General features: G+C 35.2%; 1 protein-coding gene across 1 annotated transcript in view; it reads right to left on the bottom strand.

The window, feature by feature from the left end:
* The window catches only part of LOC149416447 (uncharacterized), a 110360-nt gene that overhangs the window by 45730 nt on the left and 43191 nt on the right, over window positions 1-21439 (bottom strand). The window contains exons 5-9 of the mRNA XM_089641687.1: window positions 20078-20234; window positions 19715-19939; window positions 13094-13188; window positions 11320-11467; window positions 5612-5766 (exon numbers count right to left, since the gene is read on the bottom strand). Of these exons, the coding sequence (XP_089497813.1) occupies window positions 5612-5766; window positions 11320-11467; window positions 13094-13188; window positions 19715-19939; window positions 20078-20234 (780 nt within the window). The remainder of the gene's footprint in view (window positions 1-5611; window positions 5767-11319; window positions 11468-13093; window positions 13189-19714; window positions 19940-20077; window positions 20235-21439) is intronic.

Genomic DNA, 21439 nt, shown 5'->3' with positions numbered 1-21439 from the left:
ATCAAGATGGCTAAAAATAAATAAGCTTAAATTAAAAACAAAATGTATGGTGATTGGAAATAAGAAGACATTCAGTGAAGCAAAATTAAAATTGATGGTGAAATTATTGAAAATGTTACTGAAATCAAATACTTAGGAGTTATATTAGATTCCAAACTAAACTTCAATAGAGATGCCGAATATACCCAAAAGAAAATTGGCAAAAAGATATCTTTTTTGGGAAGAATCCGGCCTAAAATTTCCAGAAAAATCGCCATCACCATTTACAATTCAAAAGGCCACTTGGATGGATTTCATAACGACTTGGAAAAAATCGTGTGGATAGATCTTTTTACTAAGATTACGAAAATGTTAGTAAAATTTTGTAGAAATGCACATTTATTTTTATTTTTAAATAAATAAATCCATTATTTGGGCTCGTGTCGTCACTACATGAAAATGTCCCGTCTACTGAAAATGTTTCTATTAATTTTGTAAAATTCCACATTGATTTAATTTTTTTATATGGCATCACTTTGATTTCAGGCGAATTTTTGAATTCGTTCACTAGATTTATTGTTTTTTCTCTGCGAACTTTTCATTTGGTTTGAATTTTTTACAGATGTGAAGAGAACCCCCAGTAGTTCATTTATGAGAACCCCGTACAATTTAGATGTCGGTACGTGTTTTAGAGGTATAATGGTTATGGTGCTGATTTTATCAAAATCAAATTTTATAATATTCTTATTATTATTATAATTTACAAGTACAAGTATATTACATTGGATTTATTAATATAGACGTTGTACATTATAATGATTTATGATCAATAAGATGGATCAAGGAAAAAAATATTTATGAGATGTAATATTTTTGGTATGCCTCGTTATTCTGCTGTGTCATTCGTGTGGAAAACGTTCTTTTTTTTTAAATGATTTTCGGCTATGTAATCATTGTTTTTTCTCACCTATAAAATTATGTCCCGTCTTTCCGGTTTATAAAAAAAGGTCTGATTTTTCGGATTGAAATTTTCAAAAAATCCCCAGGGTTTCAAAAATACGATTAAAAAAATAATAATAATACAGAATGTCTTAGAATATTTTCAAATATGATGCAAGTGGCCTATTATTGCTCCACACTTCAACTACTGATCAAGTATCCTTTTCCTCTGACATGAAAGAGAACAGAAAAAGTTTCAAATTCTCCAAAGCAGAGTAATGAGGATAGAATCGCGCAGCGATTCCGCTATGACTGTCGCCGACGGATTGCCGACGCGACGGTCTGCCGATCGGGTCGGTAGGGCCCGGGGGTGAGTATGAGCGGGGGCGCGGCGGGCGGCTGCATCGCCCCTCCCACAGCGGGCCGGCCGGCATGGCGTGCTTGTAGCTTGAGCTGTGAGTGGCACGCTCTGAGAGCGTGTCCACACACATGCGTGGGATGACGTAATTCAGCATATCGCTCGCCATATATTCCAATTTGGAATGTACGGCGAACGTTATGCCGAAATACGCTATCCCTCGCATATTATAGCTGTGTGCTGTGTGTGAACACGCTCTGACAGTTAGGCCTACGGAGCGTGCGGGCCTGGGCGCCCGGCCCACGTCCGTTCCTAGTGTCATTGGCATTTTTTAGTAAAATATCCGGGCCCCCCTTAGGCCCGGGCCCCAAGTTTCGGACTTGGCTAACGTGCCCTCTCGGCGGCCCTGCTTGGGTAATGGATCAACATATCCGGGGTGGATCAACAAATGCAAACGGATCAACATATACCTGGCGTACCGTCGCGCGAGATCAACATAGTACGAGAGGGGATAAATATATATATATATAAATAAGTATGTAAGTTTCTTCCTAATAATTGATTTCGATCCTCCTTGTTTTTATATACATTCTTGTAATTAAATTTATTATTACTGTAATTAACCAATTACTATTACACAAAGAATATTGAGATGAATGTTGTGCTCACCTTTAATTAAAAACATCATTATAACCATATAATGTAAATTACTGTTAAAATTATGTGATTTATTCTGTTGGCGAGCCAATAAATAAATAAATAAAAAAAAGAAGAAACAAAGTAGATAATAAAGATAGGGTATATTACACCACACAAACAAATTTTTACAATAAATATTACACCACACGACCAAATAGTTTGAGGTAAAGAATATTTTATATTGAATTTAGGAATCATTTAATGGATGAGTATGTGTAATGGTGTTGTACCGTTGTTGTATTGACTTTAGGGATCATTTAATGGATGAGTATGTGTAATGGTGTTGTACCGTTGTTGTATTGACTTTAGGGATCATTTAATGGATGAGTATGTGTAATGGTGTTGTACCGTTGTTGTATTGACTTTAGGGATCATTTAATGGATGAGTATGTGTATTGGTATTGTACCGTTGTTGTATTGACTTTAGGGATCATTTAATGGATGAGTATGTGTAATGGTGTTGTACCGTTGTTGTATTGACTTTAGGGATCATTTAATGGATGATTATGTGTAATGGTGTTGTACCGTTGTTGTATTGACTTTAGGGATCATTTAATGTATGAGTATGTGTAATGGTGTTGTACCGTTGTTGTATTGACTTTAGGGATCATTTAATGGATGAGTATGTGTAATGGTATTGTACCGTTGTTGTATTGACTTTAGGGATCATTTAATGGATGAGTATGTGTAATGGTGTTGTACCGTTGTTGTATTGACTTTAGGGATCATTTAATGGATGAGTATGTGTAATGGTGTTGTACCGTTGTTGTATTGACTTTAGGGATTATTTAATGGCTGAGTATTAAGGTGGAGCAGTCTAGTATGGAGAATTTTTTTTCGTAATATAGAATTCGGCATACGCGGGATTGGTGCTCTGTTTTGTACTTATCTTAAATAAAAAAATATTAAAAAAATATTTATCTATAATTACGACATCGCCACCACTTTGAATTTTTGATAAAAACACTGAAAACACCAATAATGTTCTCCCGATTCTTAGAAATGCTTATAATTATGTAAAAAAATGAGTGTTTATTTATTATCTATGATATAATTACAATATTATTTTATAATATAATTATAAAGTAGGAGTGTAGGAACAGTTATACTATTCCCACACAGCAACGAATCCTTCTACCCCAAACGCGTATCAAACAGAGTGAAGTGTATCACGTATCATCTTGTGAAGATGCCTTACGATGTGTTTCGTGGGTGCACCATTCTAAAAAAACAACAATTTAAATATACATATGAAGAAATTTCCGTGAAGTTAGAGGATATCTGGAATAGAGCGTCGATTCCCACTATTGACCACAGGAGCATTACGAGACGAATTCTTACGTATAATAATAAGTACTATAGTTTAGTAAATAAGTCGTCCAAAAGCAGAAAAAATATTACGGCTTATCTTCAAAAACTTCCAACATTCCAAAGAAAAAACCCCGTTTCTTTTTGATATAGCGACATGCAGATGCACATCTTTTGACTTATGTTCGTGTGAAAAGAAGCGAAAAATTCCTATCAAAGAAGGCCTTTTATGGCGTTTAATAAATAAAAAATAAAAAAAAGAACAAAAATTCCTACTGGATCAGCGAACGGATCGAAAAATGATGATACGAGGTCTGGACCGAGATGTTACAAAAAAACCATGAATTTATTGACAAGGAAACGTCATCATGATGAGTTTGTGTGCAAAAACAAATTAACTGACGCTATTCTTTCTTGTAGTTTAAACTTATTTAAATTATTACTAGATTCTTACAAGATTCTCAAAAAAATGTGCTCCGTCTTCAATTCCTCAAGAAATAATGCATATATATGCATAACCAAATAATTCTTACTATGAGGTGAAAGACTTCCCTGTTGTGGCCAGAACTCTAGACAGATATTGTATTTCAGATCGAGCAGGAGCTGCAATTGTTTCCACTGTGTTACAAGATGTTGGCTTAATTTCACAGAACGATACATCTCGTGTTGTGGATAGGAGTAAAATTCGTCGAGCTCGAATGAAGAAAAGAACTACCCTTACTAGTAAGCCGTTAGTAATCGATTCCAATCAATTTGGTTTATACATCGACGGACGGAGGAACAAAACTTTAAGCATGGAGGACAAACGGCGAAAAATAATAACTGAAGAACACGTTAGTTTAGTAAAAGAACCAGGTAGCGAGTACATGGGACACATTTCATTAAAAACCGGAAAATCTGAAGCAATAAGTAATGGAATTATTTCATTACTGTCTTCGAAAGATATTGCTTTGGAAAAAAATGTTGCAATTGGATGCGACGGAACTACATTTAATACGGGGTACAAAGGAGGTGTTATTCGGCGCCTTGAATCACATCTCAAACGGCTTTTACAGTGGATTGTCTGTCAATTACATGCAAAAACGAACTCATTTTGCGACATCTCTTCGAGAACATCGACGGAACCACGACTGGACCGCAAAGTTTCACTGGAATTATTGGTAAATCTTTAAATAAGTGTGAACAACTTCCTGTCGTGAAATTTAAAATCATTCAATGTTCATTACCAAGTATGACAAATACACAGGATTTAAGTACAGATCAGCTGTATCTACTGAAAATGTGTAAAACTAATGACTTTACCATTATGTCTTTCCGGTGCAAGGCATTTACACGAAAGAATAGTGCTTTCACGGTATTTGCCCAGTGATTTAAAATGTATTATTGATCCAGTAATCCAGCGTAATGGCTTTTTTGGGCATCACGAAAATATATTGTTAGCCATGTTAAACGACAACCGAAAATACGTAAAAGAGTTGGCGTTGAGAAGAATATTGAAAGCTCGGCAAATGAAAATGCAATCAGACTTTATTCGTACCTTCAAAGTGCCTGTTTTTGATTTTTCAGCAGATGATTATATTGATGTTATAAAGTGGGAAAGTATAACCGAGCCACCACTAACCAAATTTGTAAGTGACGAGACAATTTTACAAGCCATTACCGATCACACGATAATTGACGATGTCATACTACCAATGATAAAGAATTATCCTTGCCCCACTCAAACTACAGAAAGATGTGTGAAAATTGTAACAGAAGCCTCAGCCGTTGTTTGTGGCCCCTTGAGGCGAGATGGATTAATAAAAACAAGGTTAGAGTCACGACACCCTATGCCTATTTTTAACACCAAAATGCAGTACCGTTCATAGTAAATTTTGTAATTTTCAAGTTTTTCAATGCGGTAAATAATATATGTAAATTTTTTTTTCCACTATTTGTTCCATTCTAACAATCAACGAATGTATTAGCTGTAAAATAAATGGTAAAATACAAATTTTATGTGTGTTTTATTTCGCGTACATGAGCTATAAATACTTAGGTAAAATCGTGAAAATGATAAAATATAAAACTTTGGCGATGTCCAGATATTGTGAATATATTTTTTAAATTTTTTATTTTTTATTGTTAATATATGGAGCATCTTTCCCAACTATGCCGATTTCGAAATTCTCAAAAAAAAAATTCACTCCACCTTACTGAGTATGTGTAATGGTGATGTACCGTTGTTGTATTGACTTTAGGGATTATTATTTGTACCGTGGTTCTCGGTCTGGTGCTCAATATAATCTTCTACTGTTATATTATTATTTCTACAAGTATATTACTCACATATGTCTGGTCCTCCGAGGGGCTGGCGTTAGCAATGGGTGCCATTCTGTATTTTGTTGTGTGTTTGTCTGGTTCATCTCCGCACAGATCTCCTCTGCTCCAACTGTACCCGTTCCGCTGGCACGGGTACAGTTTTTCGGCCAGGTCTACGCAGTCTGCAAGCAACGAGTAAACATTATTTGTATTTATTTAATAATATTCTAAATGACTTTTCCAATTGCAATTTTCTTTGTTCGATCATTATTATTTTTTTATTATTAAAATAGTTATTGTAAGAATAGTGTTAGGGTGATGCCGTGATGATTAGCTAATGCCTCCATATCTACACATACATATCCAGTGCCTATGTTATCTTTGGGGATGCTGTGTGAATGGTTTTACTAAGAAAAGGAAGGTGAGGAAATTCTGGGAAGGTAAAAGGTATGAGGGATGGGTAAGAATTTAGGAATCAGTTTCTTCTGGAGTGACGGACGAATGATCTGTCCTTCCTGCTGCAGTGCAAGGCGATGGGTCAAAGGAGATCAGTTGAAGAGGTCAAGAGGTCGATGGGTATGCGCATCCTGAACACACCTCACCCGATGAACCTGAGCACTCCTGCTAAGTCACCAAACGTTGCGAACCACTTGGGGTGACCTATGACAGAGGTGTTAGTTATTCAATAAACTGTCTCCGGAGAAAATTGTTGCATTTGTAACTTTTTCTTCCTCTTTATGAGCCTCCAGCCCCCAGCGTCCAGCTTTGCATATAGGAGTCCCTTAAATATAATCAGATTTGTCGATTTAAGGCGAATCTCTTACGTATGAAGCCTGCAGTTCTCCTCAAATCACCAGCCCATCTGATCTGTGAGCGACCTCTGCTTCTCTTTCCTAACCACGGACGCCACTCGATGAAACTGAGATTATAATAATAATAATAATAAGTGTTTTATTGTGTAACAAAGAGATATAATGATATCCTCACTGGGATCTCCCGTGCTGAGGATTTCATTTACATATTATGTATAATTAATTTAGAATATTAATATTACATCAAAGTTAAATATGAATTAAATTATGAACATATATCATGCAGTATAATTTTTTTTTTATAATTTTAAAATAAGTAAGATGTTTTTTGATATATATACATATCTGAAGTGTATTTTTTGTATAGTTATATATATGAAGTGTTTTTTGGTATAGTTCAGTTGATTCTGTTTTAGTCTGTGTTTGATCTCAGTAAATTTTCGATTTCAGTTCTCCCTATGTTAAGTATCCAGCTTTTTATTTCAGATTTAAATGTTAAAGTGTTGAGGTTTTTGAGTGAAAGTGGTATTTTGTTGTAGAGTTTAATACTATGGTATAAGAAGCTTTTTTGCCCAAAAGTTGTATTAGTAGTTATTTGTTGGATAAGTTTATGACCATGAGATCTAGTGTTTCTATTGTACGTGTTTGTTGTTTTTTCTTGGGTTTTGTACTTATGAATGTAAATGAGTATAGTTTTAGAATATAGTTGTTTAATTGACATGATGTTAAGATTGGTGAAGATTTCGTCAGTGCTAGTTCTTACAGGAACTTTTAGTATAATTTTCATTATGGCTTTTTGAGATTTAATTAGTGGATTTAGTATATTTTTATTTGCACTGCCCCATCCGATAATACCGTATTCTAACAGTGATTGGCAGAGAGCCATGTAGATTTTGATTAAGTCTTTTTTGATGAGCACATTCCTGATAGTTTTGAAAAAATAACTTAGTTTTTTAATTTTATTATCTAAATAGCTAATGTGATTGGTCCATTTTAAATTTTCATCTATTTTTAGACCTAGATACGTTATATGGTCAACGTTTTCTAATGAGGGACAATTACAATGCTCATTTAAGTGATGCGGGCTATGAATTTTCAAGTTAAGGTTTTCTTCAGAGTTTTTTGTATTTTTTATTTTGAAAGTGATGAATTTGGTTTTATTAGCATTTAGTGTAAGTGAATAGTAGTCTAGCCATTTTTTAATCCTGTTTAGTGTGTCTTCTGCTTTCTTAAATGTTTCTGTCCAATTTTTCCCATTTATAAGGAGAACAGTATCATCCGCAAAACTGATGATTTCTCCGTCACATTCTATGTGGCATAGATCATTAATGTAAATTAGGAACAGAATCGGACCCAGAATACTTCCTTGAGGCACCCCGAATTTGACATCAATACACTCACTGGTTATGTTGTTAAGTTTCACAGTTTGCTTTCTATTTCCCATGTAGCTTTTAAAGAATATCAGTTCATTATCAGTGATCCCTATGTTAACTAGTTTTTGGAAAAGAAGTGAGTGATTTATTGTGTCGAAGGCTTTAGAAAGGTCGAGAAATATTCCAATGCATTTTTTATGTGAATCTAGAGAATTTTTAATATATTCAATTACTAAGGCTATGGCGTTGGATGTTCCTAGATTTTTTCTGAAACCAAATTGTTTTGGTGATAATAGTTTATTTGATTCTAGGTAATCGACGAGTTGAGTTTTAACTGTTATTTCTAAGATTTTAGATAATGTGTTCAGAATTGTGATTGGTCTGTCGTTATTGATATCTGTACGATTTCCTGATTTAAAGATTGGTGTAATAGTCCCTATTTTGAGTTGTGATGGAAATCTGCTTTCCGTAATAGATTTGTTTATTAGAAAGAGTATCGGTTCGGTAATTTCATCTTGTATAAATTTTAATGTTTTCATTGTGATTTCATCACTACCAGATGAAGATGTTGGTTTGAATTTAGAAAATATTAGAATTAGTTCTTGTTTAGTGATTGGTTTTAGAGCAAATTTAAGCCTATGCGGATTTGGGTGTTTGTTTATTTTCGGGTTATAGTGTTGGGGTTTGGTTATTTTATTCGCTAAGTTCGAGCCTATGTTTGCAAAAAATTTGTTTGTGTAGTTAATTAGTTGATGTACGTTTTTGTTGAGCGAGAGTGTACCGTTCTCTGTGTTGATTTCTTCCAATGGGTTTGTTTTGTTTTGATTTGTGTAGGTGATTTCTTTAATTATTTGCCAGATAAGTTTTGGATTATTATTGGATTGATGAATTTTAGATCTGTAATAATTTTTTTTGGCCGATTTAGTAAGATTGGAGCAGATGTTTCTATAATTTTTGTAAAATAGTTTTAGGGAAAGGTCGTATGGATAATTTTTTACTTGCTGATGGATCTTGTCTCTTTTTCTTATACATTTTAGTAGGCCAGGTGTGATCCATGCTTTTTTGATAATTTTATTGTGTGAATATGTGTAAGTTTTTATTGAGGTGTGGTTCTGTATTTTTAATTGCAATAGTTTAATAAATAATTTCCAAGCATCTTCAAGGTTTTCAGTTTTATATATTAATTCCCAGGTTTCAGTTTTTAGTGAATTTTTTAATTCGTTGTAGTCTATAACATGTCTATTCCCCGTAAAATTTTGAGTCGATGGTCGATTTTCCTTTGCATGGATGTTAAAAATTAAAGTGTAGTGATCTGTGATAGTGGATTGATGTATGATTGTGGAGTATTTTTTATTTGTTTTTGTCATTATGTGGTCAATGCAGGTTTGCGAGGGGATTGATTTATTAATTTTGTGATCCACTCTTGTTGGTTCCCTTATAGCGGCAGTCATCCCGTGGGAGAGGAGGAGTAATTGGTATTCCTGTGTTTGTGGATGTTGCCTTCCAGTATCCAGTATATTAATGTTGATGTCCCCTATGATGAACAAGTTCCTGATGTTTCGTTCTTGAAGTAGAATGCAGTCTAGTGATTCAAGAAATGGTGACAAATTTGTAGATGAAGGGGATCTGTAGATAGCAAAGATGCATGTATCTTGATCGAGTTTTACTTTCAAACAGTTTGCGTCTTGTAGTTCGATTTCTTCTATTTTGCATTCCATCTTATTTTTACAATATACAATTACTCCATCGTTTTGATGTTTGTGAAGTTTAGTATTGAAGACTTTGTAGTTGTTGATGTTTTTATGCACATATGTTGAGGAATTTATCCAACATTCTGTAAGGATTAATAAGTCAGGTTCTAAATCTAATTCATTTATCAGCACAGTGAAATCTTCGAAGTTTTTGTTAATACTTCGAATGTTTTGATGAATTATGTTCAGGATCGGTAACTCGTCCTGGATTATACGGTTTAACATGCAGGTATTTGTGGTGATTATTGGGTTAGGTATCAGTTTTTCAAGTGTTTCCGTTGTGAAAGAGGCCATTATAAAGATATTGAGTAGATGAAGTGTCTATAGGTTTTTTTGATTTGTTTAAATCATCTTAGTAGCTATATCGTTAAGATGTTTTATTTCGATAACCTTTGAATCTTTAGTTTTTCTTATAAGTATTTTTCCCGATTTCACCCAAACATATTTATATTCTTTTATTAGGGCTCTTTGTTTGGTGTTCCAAAGTAAATTTTTATAATACTGGGTTAATGCCGGATTTAGATAGACGTATTGGTCTTCTTTCCCGTTGAATTTTTTTATCGGGTCAGTATGTTTCGCTGCTAACATGATGTGTACTTTTTTGCTGTCTGCAAAATTAATTGTTATTTTTTTTTGGTTGTTTGGTTTGGTAGTTGTAATTTTAAATGAATCCTCAGGTGATATGGTAACTCCTGCGAGCTCAGCGATCTGGGTTACAGTATGGGCTGGGGGTATGTTTTCTTGTAATTTAAGGCCGCTTATTTCGATACTGTTTAATAGGCCTGATTGTTCAATATCTGCCAGGTAAATCTCCATCGCAGCCAATCTTTTCTCCTTTTCTGCCATTTCTTCCTTAAGTTTGTTTATTTGTATTGGTGAATCCATGATTTGTGACAGTTTGAGAATGATGTCATCATATTTATCGTTAATAAAGTTGTTAAACGTTTTTATTTCTTGAAGCTCAGTTTCTATTTTTTTAAACATAGTTGTTTTCATTTCTTCGAATTTTGAGTTGATGAATTCGAATATTGGGTCATCTTTGGTATTTTTGTTAGACCTTGTTTCCATGTTTTTAGTTGGTTTGGACATAGGGTTAGTAAATGATCCAATGCCACTAAAAACTTTGATTTCTATTTTTTATAAAAAAAATAAATAAAGTTTTATTTTGATGTTTATAAACACTGTCACCATCTATTGGGCAATAGTTGAATTAAAAATATTTTCCTTCACAAGTTTGCAGGCATTGCCATCTATTGATTCGTAGGCGTAACTTAGTTTATTTTATAATTTTAATGCATTTAGGTATTTACTGACATCTATTGACTAGTAGAATAAATATGCCATATGTAGGTAGTGTATCCAAATAATTTGTTAAAATCTCAGTTTTTAAAATTTTTTAAATGAGTTTCTCTTAAGAATGCGGTTCAGTACATACATAAAGTAAGTTCCAGAATTTCCGCCGCACTATGATGCACAGATACACAAGTGATATAATGTTTCAAACAAACTTTTTGCGCTTTATTCCACTATTTTATACGGAGCAAAATTATACTTGACGTCTGTCATTGACTTTGTTGTAATGTAATTGTAATTCATAATATAATGTAATTAATAATTCCAGCGGTCATCTGTCACATGCCCAGCATAGCTCCACTAGAGGATGGTGATGATAATGTTGGCCAGCTTGGACTTGCTTTTGTGACACGATACATAATAATATGATAATAGTAGGCAATAAGTCATCTCAAGTGTGTGCATTATTATTAGAGCCAGAATGAATGCAGAGCAATGCAACTTACAGTCGTTGGCCTTTGAACCAGTCTTCCGCTGGCTGACAGTAGAAGGCGGCAGAGGCGGGCAGGTCTCCACAGACTTCACAGACTTCACAGACTTTACAGACTTCACAGACTTCACACAGCAGATCTTTGAATTGGAGGGCGAGCAGGGCTAGGAAAAGGGACACTCTTGTATTATAACGTACACAGTCGGTTTATCGGGTCAGCCGGTTATTTGCACCAAAACTTAACAGAGGAACAGAAACCAAATAAAGAAACTAATATTACTTCTACTGCACTTTGTGGTGTTATTTAAATTTAATGACAAATAAATAAATTTCTCTACACAATAGTCTAATCAAAATAAGCAACATATTATTAAAGCAATGGTTTCTTCGTTAGGATAAATGTATAAAGATAGTCAACAAATATTATGGGTCTGCAGACCATTTAATTTGGTTGTGTCAATCTGGTTGAGTTGAAGGTTAAGTTGAACCGTGTGGAGATGAATTGTATAGGATAAGGGGTGTGGCATCAATTTGAACAGTTATACCACTACACCATCCAACCACCATCCAACCACCCAACCACCAACCAAGTTGGATCGTCTGTAGCGTGTTTTGAGTGGTTGAACCAACTTTACTCAGTCTGGAGGGCGAGCAGAGCTGGGAAATGGGACAATCTTGAAATATTTATTGGTGAGCAGGATTCTTTTCCCTTTAGACAGAAATGTTTTCGGGGCAACAGTAGAACAGAATTTCCTTCGGAAGTCGTCCTTTTGTTTTAAAGGTAATGAGTGAATTGCTTTTATTAGTAAGTATAACTAATCAATGATGTAAATGGTAATTATGACAAAACTACAAGAATCTTCCATACAAATTTGAAATGAAACTTATATCACATTTGGCCCAATAGCCCAGCGTTCTGTCTCACTTACATTCGCCTGACATCGTCGATCTCCATCGCATTTGAATTTCGTTAACACAGTTTTGTGTTTGAATTTTTTTCTAAATTTTCTGTGCCAGTCTAAAAAATATCTTGTATGAATATTATCAGTAAATTTTTAAGCCCAACCAGTACACGGCCCTCCTCACCGTATAGCTATACCAGCGCTACAGCGGCGTATTAGGGAATCTTTGCAAGTAAGACTGAAAGAGTAATTAGTATTACACTGTACACTATGTAACTTTATAAACATGAATTTTTATATTTAAAATGATTTTCTTTTCAAGTTCCATCACTTTCGAATATTTCATTTTATTGTAAGTATACATAAATGACATTTGAAAGATCTGCTATGTGAATGAAGCAAGTAGTTAGTGGTGAGATTATTGACATAGATGTGAAAAAAATAAAAATGGTGTCAAACTTAACACTTCCGAGAGTCAGGGGGGTGGGGGGTAAACGCTTAAATGATGGGATGTCACTACATAATGAAGAAAATAACCACCACCCACTTCCACTATCTACGTGAGATTTTGAAAAACCACCCCTTCCCCTCTCCCACGCCTTAAATCAGAATGTTGGTACTTCTTGATGAAATTGTACACAATTGGCGTTTCAAATAAGAGGAAAAACTTAATGTTAACGGTCATTAAACATGATACGTAAGGGCAACGCCGGGGAGTGCAGTTAGTGTGTTATAATTTATAATATATATATTTTTTTGGTTTATTACATTACCTATAAACTAAACTATTAATTTGAAACCTAATTCGATAAAATACGTTATTTTCAATTATATTAATCCACTTAATTTACAGCTGTTTGTTTCTTAAAGAAATAAAACAAAATATACCTGCGGCATAATTCCACGAGAAGCGCCTTCTTTCGCTGCGGGGCAGTTTATCAAGCTCTTGCACCTTCCAACTGACCCCCCTGCCCTGCAGCTCTCTGTAAATATCAAACAAACTTATAAATACCATATTCTATTCTAAACTTACTTTTATTATTAATAAATAAAGAACATTAAATAATCAGGTTTTCGTTATTTCAGAGGCAACTTTGGAAATTATCGCCGAGTTATTAATTGGGATTTACAAATAAACATCTCATTTTCTTTATAAATATAATAATTATGACTATTAAATAAAAAAAAAAAACAAAGAGTTAGGTATGGAAATGAAAATTATAAACATCCAATTAACGTTGGAACACAAACTTGTTTTTATGTTTATATGGGTAATAATTTATTTTTTTTAAATTTTGGTGAAACTTAATTCATAATTTCTAAAATATGAAAATGTTTGTTACGGCCAATAAAATACTTCTGACCAGTAGTAGGTAGTTTAAATTTGTTGGATATTTTGGCCTATTTAAGAATTGTGCGCAAATTGCCGCAAAGTCATTCCTGATCTCAGATCAGCAAAGATTAGACTCAAAGGGGCTGACTCAAAGAAGTCTGAACTGAAGGATACTGAATCAAGGTAGTCTGACTAAATGATGCTGAATCAAGGGAGTCTGACTGAAGGATGCTGACTCAAGGCAGTCTGACTGAAGGATGCTGACTCAAGGCAGTCTGACTGAAGGATGCTGACTCAAAGGAGTCTAACTGAATGATGCTGAATCAAGGGAGTATGACTGAAGGATGCTGACTCAAGGCAGTCTGACTGAAGGATGCTGACTCAAAGGAGTCTAACTGAATGATGCTGAATCAAGGGAGTATGACTGAAGGATGCTGACTCAAGGCAGTCTGACTGAAGGATGCTGACTCAAGGCAGTCTGACTGAAGGATGCTGACTCAAAGGAGTCTAACTGAATGATGCTGAATCAAGGAAGTATGATTCAAGGATGCTGACTCGAGGCAGTCTGACTGAAGGATGCTGACTCAAGGCAGTCTGACTGAATTATGCTGACTCTAGGCAGTCTGACTGAAGGATGCTGACTCAAAGGAGTCTAACTGAATGATGCTGAATCAAGGGAGTATGACTGAAGGATGCTGACTCAAGGCAGTCTGACTGAAGTATGCTGACTCAAGGCAGTCTGACTGAAGGATGCTGCCTCAAGGCAGTCTGACTGAAGAATGCTGACTCAAGGCAGTCTGACTGAAGGATGCTGACTCAAGGCAGTCTGACTGAAGTATGCTGACTCAAGGCAGTCTGACTGAAGGATGCTGACTCAAGGCAGTCTGACTGAAGGATGCTGGCTCAATGGGGCCTACTGAAGGATGCTGACTCAAAGGAGTCTAACTGAATGATGCTGAATCAAGGGAGTATGACTGAAGGATGCTGACTCAAGGCAGTCTGACTGAAGGATGCTGGTTCAATGGGGCCTACTGAAGAATGCTGACTCAAAGGAGTCTAACTGAATGATGCTGAATCAAGGGAGTATGACTGAAGAATGCTGACTCAAAGCAGTCTGACTGAAGGATGCTGACTCAAGGCAGTCTGACTGAAGGATGCTGACTCAAGGCAGTCTGACTGAAGTATGCTGACTCAAGGCAGTCTGACTGAAGGATGCTGACTCAAGGCAGTCTGACTGAAGGATGCTGACTCAAGGCAGTCTGACTGAAGGATGCTGGCTCAATGGGGCCTACTGAAGGATGCTGACTCAAAGGAGTCTAACTGAATGATGCTGAATCAAGGCAGTCCGACTGAAGGATGCTGACTCAAGGCAGTCTGACTGAAGTATGCTGACTCAAGGCAGTCTGACTGAAGGATGCTGACTCAAGGCAGTCTGACTGAAGGATGCTGGCTCAATGGGGCCTACTGTAGGATGCTGACTCAAGGCAGTCTGACTGAAGTATGCTGACTCAAGGCAGTCTAACTGAATGATGCTGAATCAAGGGAGTATGACTGAAGGATGCTGACTCAAGGCAGTCTGACTGAAGGATGCTGACTCAAGGCAGTCTGACTGAAGGATGCTGACTCAAGGCAGTCTGACTGAAGTATGCTGACTCAAGGCAGTCTGACTGAAGGATGCTGACTCAAGGCAGTCTGACTGAAGGATGCTGACTCAAGGCAGTCTGACTGAAGGATGCTGACTCAAGGCAGTCTGACTGAAGGATGCTGGCTCAATGGGGCCTACTGTAGGATGCTGACTCAAGGCAGTCTGACTGAAGTATGCTGACTCAAGGCAGTCTATTTATTTATTTATTCGAGACACAAACAGGATATTTATAAAAACATTAATTAAGGATTACAAAATAAAAAAGTACAATTATAAATATCCCTAGACTAATGTGTCTGCAGCAATCACATTTGCACATTCACATAAGCAAACATGTAAAATAATGGCAGTATTTATATACAAAACTTAAAACTTAATTACAAAGATTGAAGCACATAATAAGTAGAAAAATTTAAAGAGTACATATTAAAAAAATTCTAAACCACTAAATTTTTCTTTTTTTTTATTTTTTTTTCTTTTTTTTTAAGTACAGAAATCGTGGAGATATTTCTTGAAACACGTTATATTATTTGCAAAAATATCTATGACAGGGTGTATTTTAGCAAGATCATTGTATGATCGAGACATTCTAGACATGGGATTAAAATATCCAGTGTTATTGGCAAAAATTTCGGTCCAAAATATGTTCATATTTCTAGTATATTTGGGCCTGGCGTAAAAATTGATTTGATTGACTAAGTTTCTATTAACACGATTATTCACAATTTTGTAAAGCATTAAGAGGTCATTTATATTTCGTCTTTTAACTAAACTCTCTAATTTGAAATATGTAAGTCTTTGTTCATACCCATTTAGAAGATGGTAGACACCTGATCGATAAGACAATATCCGTGTAAATTTTCTTTGGACAGATTCAAGTCTGGATACTTGTGTAATGTAATGTGGATTCCAGACTGTTGACCCGTACTCAAGAACACTGCGGATTAACGAATTGAATAGAATTATTAGGCTATTAGAGTTCTTGAACAGTTTAGTTGATCTTACAATAAAACCTAGTACTTTATTTGATTTATTTACAATGTATTCTATGTGTTGGTTGAACGTTAGTTTGTTGTCGAATATAATTCCTAAATCTTTGATCGATTCAACTGTTTCCAGATTGTGACCACATATGCTATATGAGTATAGAGTTTTGTTGGTGTTCTTGGTGAAATTTATAACTTTGCACTTAGCTATATTCAATTCCATTTCATTGTCAATACACCAGGCAGATAATGTGTTAAGGTCTTGTTGTAAGAGTTCACAATCTTCCATAGATTTAATTGCTTTATATATCTTGAGGTCGTCAGCGTATAGAGAAAAATTACAGTGGAGTTTACATGTAAGGTCGTTGATGAAGATTAAGAAAAGCAAGGGTCCAAGGTGTGATCCTTGTGGAACGCCCGACGTGACTAATATTGGGGAAGAGTTAAAACCGTTAACAGTAACTAATTGACTTCTATTTGATAAATATGATTCTAACCAACGAAGCAGATTTCCGTGTATGCCGATTTTATCCAGTTTATTCATTAAGATAGGGTGACTAACTTTGTCGAAAGCCTTACTGAAATCGGTGTATACGGCATCTACTTGTGTTTTTTTATTCATTGATTTACATAGAAATTCCATATACTCGATTAAATTAGTGTTTGTGGATCGTTTAGCTACAAAGCCATGTTGAAAAGGGCTAAGTATGTGTGTTACATGATTAAATATTTCTTTATATACAATGGACTCAAATATTTTGCCAAAACAAGATAAAAGGCTGATAGGACGGTAGTTCTTTACATCGTTTTTACTGCCAGATTTATGGATCGGAATGACGTGGGCAACTTTCCACAGATCTGGAAATACCCCTTCGTTCAGACTTTTGACGAATAATTTGTGTAAAGGTGCTGCAAGTTGATCTGCACAATTTCGAATGAATAGTGGAGGAATACCATCTGGACCGGAACCTTTATTGATATCGAGAGTGTTCAACTTCACCTTGACCTCGTCTAGGGTTATTTTTATATGAGATAGTGGATAATTATAGAGTGGGAAAGAATGTTTAGAGTCACTTTTAGAATTAGATGGTGAGCTAAATACAGAAGAGAAGTAAGTAGAAAAGAGTTCGCATGTTTCTTTGCCATTTGTTGCTGATTTGTCGTGGAGATGCATGATTTTTGGGAGAGAATTAGAAACTCTTTTCGATTTAATGAGGGTTGACAGATTTTTGATACTGTTAGGGAGAGAATTTTCTATTGAATCTACATAGGCTTTAGGGCAGGAACGTATGGATAATTTTACTCTAGCCCTCAAGATGGAAAAACTGTCATAGTCACATTGATTTTTGTATTTTTTCCACTTTTTTCTAAACTTTTCTTTTTCTCTGAGTTGGTGGATCAAAGCACTGCTGAACCAAATTGGAAACCTTTTGTTGCTGTTTCTTAAGCGCGGAGTATGTTTTTCAATTGATAGCCATAATAGGTTATAAAAATGTAGTAGGGAGTCATTACAATTCAGAGTATTAAGATCGTTCCAGTTATTTAGTGATAGCATTTCATTGCATTTAGTGTAGTCCGTTTTTTTGAAGTTATATTTGATGTGATCTGGGTTGGTGGGTAGGAGTCTGTATTTAGACATTAGAAACTCGAATTCAATGGGAGGATGATAGGAGTCAACTTTAGATAGCACATGTGAAGCAATTTGAATTTCAAGGTGATTGTTGGAAAACACTAAATCTAAAATTCTATCTATATTATTAGAGACGTGATTGAACTGATTAAGTCCAGTCAAATTTTGAAATTCTAGTAGGGATATTGATTTTTGGCTATTATATATGACTGGTCTGGTGTGAATTTCATTGACATTTAGTGGGCATTGAATAGATGGTACATTAAAATCGCCCATTATTATTGTTACATCCTCTGATGATAAATTATTATATGTTGTTTGACACTTTTCGAAAAAATCTCTGAGATTTTCGATTGGTATATCTGGAGGCAAATACGCCAAACATAAGTTGATGGTTTGCCTAGATGTTTCATACAATTTAAATTTAATCCATAAATCTTCTGTAAATTTTGAGTTGTGTGTTGGGACTGTGATAGATGTCATTTCTTTTTTTATGGCTATTAGAACTCCACCACCTGATTTTTTAAAAGAACTCGATGTGTCCCTATCTCGTCTGTAAATATTATATCGATCATCTACTATTTCATGGTCATAGATTGAGGAGTCTAACCATGTTTCTGTAAGACAAATTAAATCATAATTGCAACTGAGCACTTCGCAGTGCAAATCATTTAATTTGCTTTTTAAACCACGTACATTTTGATAGTAAAATGTTATTGCCATTTTGCTAGAATGCATTTTGAAAGTATATAATTAAGCATTATTAAATATGTCTTTTTGTAAAATTGATGTGAAAATAATTTATGTGTTATTAAGTAATTATGCTTTGAAAGGGGGCAATTTTGAACATGAGAATATTTAGTTTGTTTGTGGTAAGTGATTTTGTCTATGGTATCAGATATTGACAGAACTAGGTTAAGAAGTTCATTTATGATTAGGTTAATTGATTGTAAACATAACATTTGTGTCGTAATAGCACAATTATTTGCAATGATGTGTAATAGTTTTTTGTACTTAGCAGGTTGTAATAATTCATGAGAGTAGTGACAGATCGTGTGAATCGTGTTTTTTAGTGACTTTGTACAGTAATTAAATAATGTTAGATTTATATATTTCCTAAAGGGCCGGTTGATCTGGTAGAATGTGCATCTTGTGTTGACTTCAATGTTGATAGCCTGTTGACATCCTCTTGGTCAGCAATTAGGATTATGGGGGTTGAATCGCTTATACGAGTAAATATCTAACTGAATGATGCTGAATCAAGGGAGTATGACTGAAGGATGCTGACTCAAGGCAGTCTGACTGAAGGATGCTGACTCAAGGCAGTCTGACTGAAGGATTCTGGCTCAATGGGGCCTACTGAAGGAAGATGACTCAAGGGGAAGTCACAGTCACAATTTTCGCGCAAATTCTCTCACTTGTTGCCGATCCCGGAATTGTTTGAATAAATAATTTTCTTAAGATATCCCCACAAGAAAAGTCGAAAAGGAGTTGGATAAGGGCTCCGAGGTGGCCACAAAACAGGACCATTCTGTTATTTAGATCCTGTTGCATGTGAAGGCTGCAGGTAGCGGCGCTCCGTCCTGCTGTTTTGTGGCCACCTAGAAGACCTGATCAGTGGTAGATACTTTCATTATCACCCTGGTGAAAAACCACCATTCAGAATCGAAAATTTGCTTGAAATGGCTTTAGCCTTGTTTGGTGAACTGAAAAGCCAGGCACTTCCCCACCTTCCTCTTCCACATTTGCACCCCATCTTATATACCGCAATTGGGGATGCCATAGACTTACTGACGGTTATGAGTATTTGGGACTCTTGTGCGATACCTTCTTACATCATCAAGAAACTAATGGAAGTATCTTCTTACCTCTATTTGTGACTTTTACTTATTACTTATAAGAAATCAGATTTTACTTTGCGGTTGCAGCTGATCCATTTTTGTTGAGAGCCACGTCCTATGTTGATAAACGTTGGTATACATTGCTAGATGTTCCGTCTGGCAGAATTCTTCGTGGCCTTGGGGTCTCGGCGCATTGCTCAACACTGCGCGCAGGTACCAGCGCTGGGGGTGTATGCCTGTTGTGTCCCGTAGCGGGAACACCAGCCCGCCCCCGCTGTCTCCCGGGCACAATGCTGAACCTGGAAGGAATTGGAAAGTTTCGGTTAGGCAAGTATCAGCACGGGGACTTGTGCTTACGTTCTGGAGCGGTAACACCAGTCCGCCCCCGCTGTCTCTCGGGCACACGGCGGAATATTGATGTTTTAGCATAAACTAACCATTCCCGAGTCCTGCGCAAATCTTATCTGATGTGATGTGCGTCCTGAAGTCGTCCCGCATCTGCCGGTAGCACTGCGCCTTCCCCACCACAGGAATCCTCAGGAAGTTCAGTTTGACTGATGCGGTGCCTAATTCAGTTAGCCCCCAGCCCGCCACCTGCAGGAAAATCACAATCATTCACTAGTTTAGTCACTAAATCATTGGGTTGCATTATAATCCTCTATTCAATATAATATACTTCGCCATTTGTTTGGAATACCCTTTTTTTAACTTAACTAAATTAATGACGTAAAACTAAAATGGTTGTAGTAGTAATAATTAATATTAATAACAAGAAAATTATATAAAAATGAAATACGAAAAAATGAATAGTGGTGTATACAAATATAATTTGTATACACCACTATTCATTAATAATAATCTACATGTTTCAAAGCCAATTGCTTCTTCGTCAGGATAGTAAAAAATAAAGAATTTAAAAATAGACAAATATAAATACATAGAAAAAATAGTTATAATTACAGGTGATTATTTAGTTATTATTGTAAGAAATAAAAAATATATTAAGTTATCATAAAATAAGTTGAATTTATTTAAATCTTTCTGAATTTAATATCGTACCCAATATTGACAGTTGCATTCTCGATTTGATATTCTCAATGAAGATGATGTAAATGTTTACGAATCTCCTAGTTGAGTTCATTGTCCCTACAGATAAACACCATCCTACACTTATAATTTCTATACCCTACACTGAAGATGATAATCTTAAAATCTCAACATTTGGTTATAATTTAAAAAATGCAGATTACTATAAAGTTAATGAGGCACTGTCTGAGGCACATTGACTTGACAAGTCTTAATGAAGGTGATATTGATTACAATACTGACTTTTTTTTACTAGCAACTCAATAATGTAATTTTAAATAATATTCTTCTTACCCAACATAAATAATTAAAATATCCAATATGGTTCACTAAGGAATTAATTCACTTGATAAATTGTAAAAAAGAATCTCATAAAATCTATAAAGAAAATAAATCTGTACCTAATTATTATAATTTAAAAATATCAGGAAAGCTTGCAAAAATTTGTCTAAAATTAGTTATAAAAATTATATAATGGAAGTCTAAAATACAATAAAGCATGATGTAAAACATTTCTGTTAACACGTAAAGTCTATAAAATAATTAATGCCGGATCCCCGGAACTATGAATCATAAACAAAGGAGTTCTAGCAACATAAAATACTGTTGACATGTTTGCCGATTTCTTTAAAGATGTGTTGGAACCTGACATTTCAGATGAACAAATTCCGGAATTTAATTCTGATACAAATTTGCAATTGTCTAATATTAAC

The sequence above is a fragment of the Hesperophylax consimilis genome, chromosome 17 (genome assembly GCF_061612785.1).
Source record: "Hesperophylax consimilis isolate HC1 chromosome 17, BYU_Hcon_1.0, whole genome shotgun sequence".
Taxonomy (NCBI): Eukaryota; Metazoa; Arthropoda; class Insecta; order Trichoptera; family Limnephilidae; genus Hesperophylax; species Hesperophylax consimilis.
Note: the sequence above shows the minus strand (reverse complement) of the source record. Positions and strands in the feature narration are given on the sequence as shown.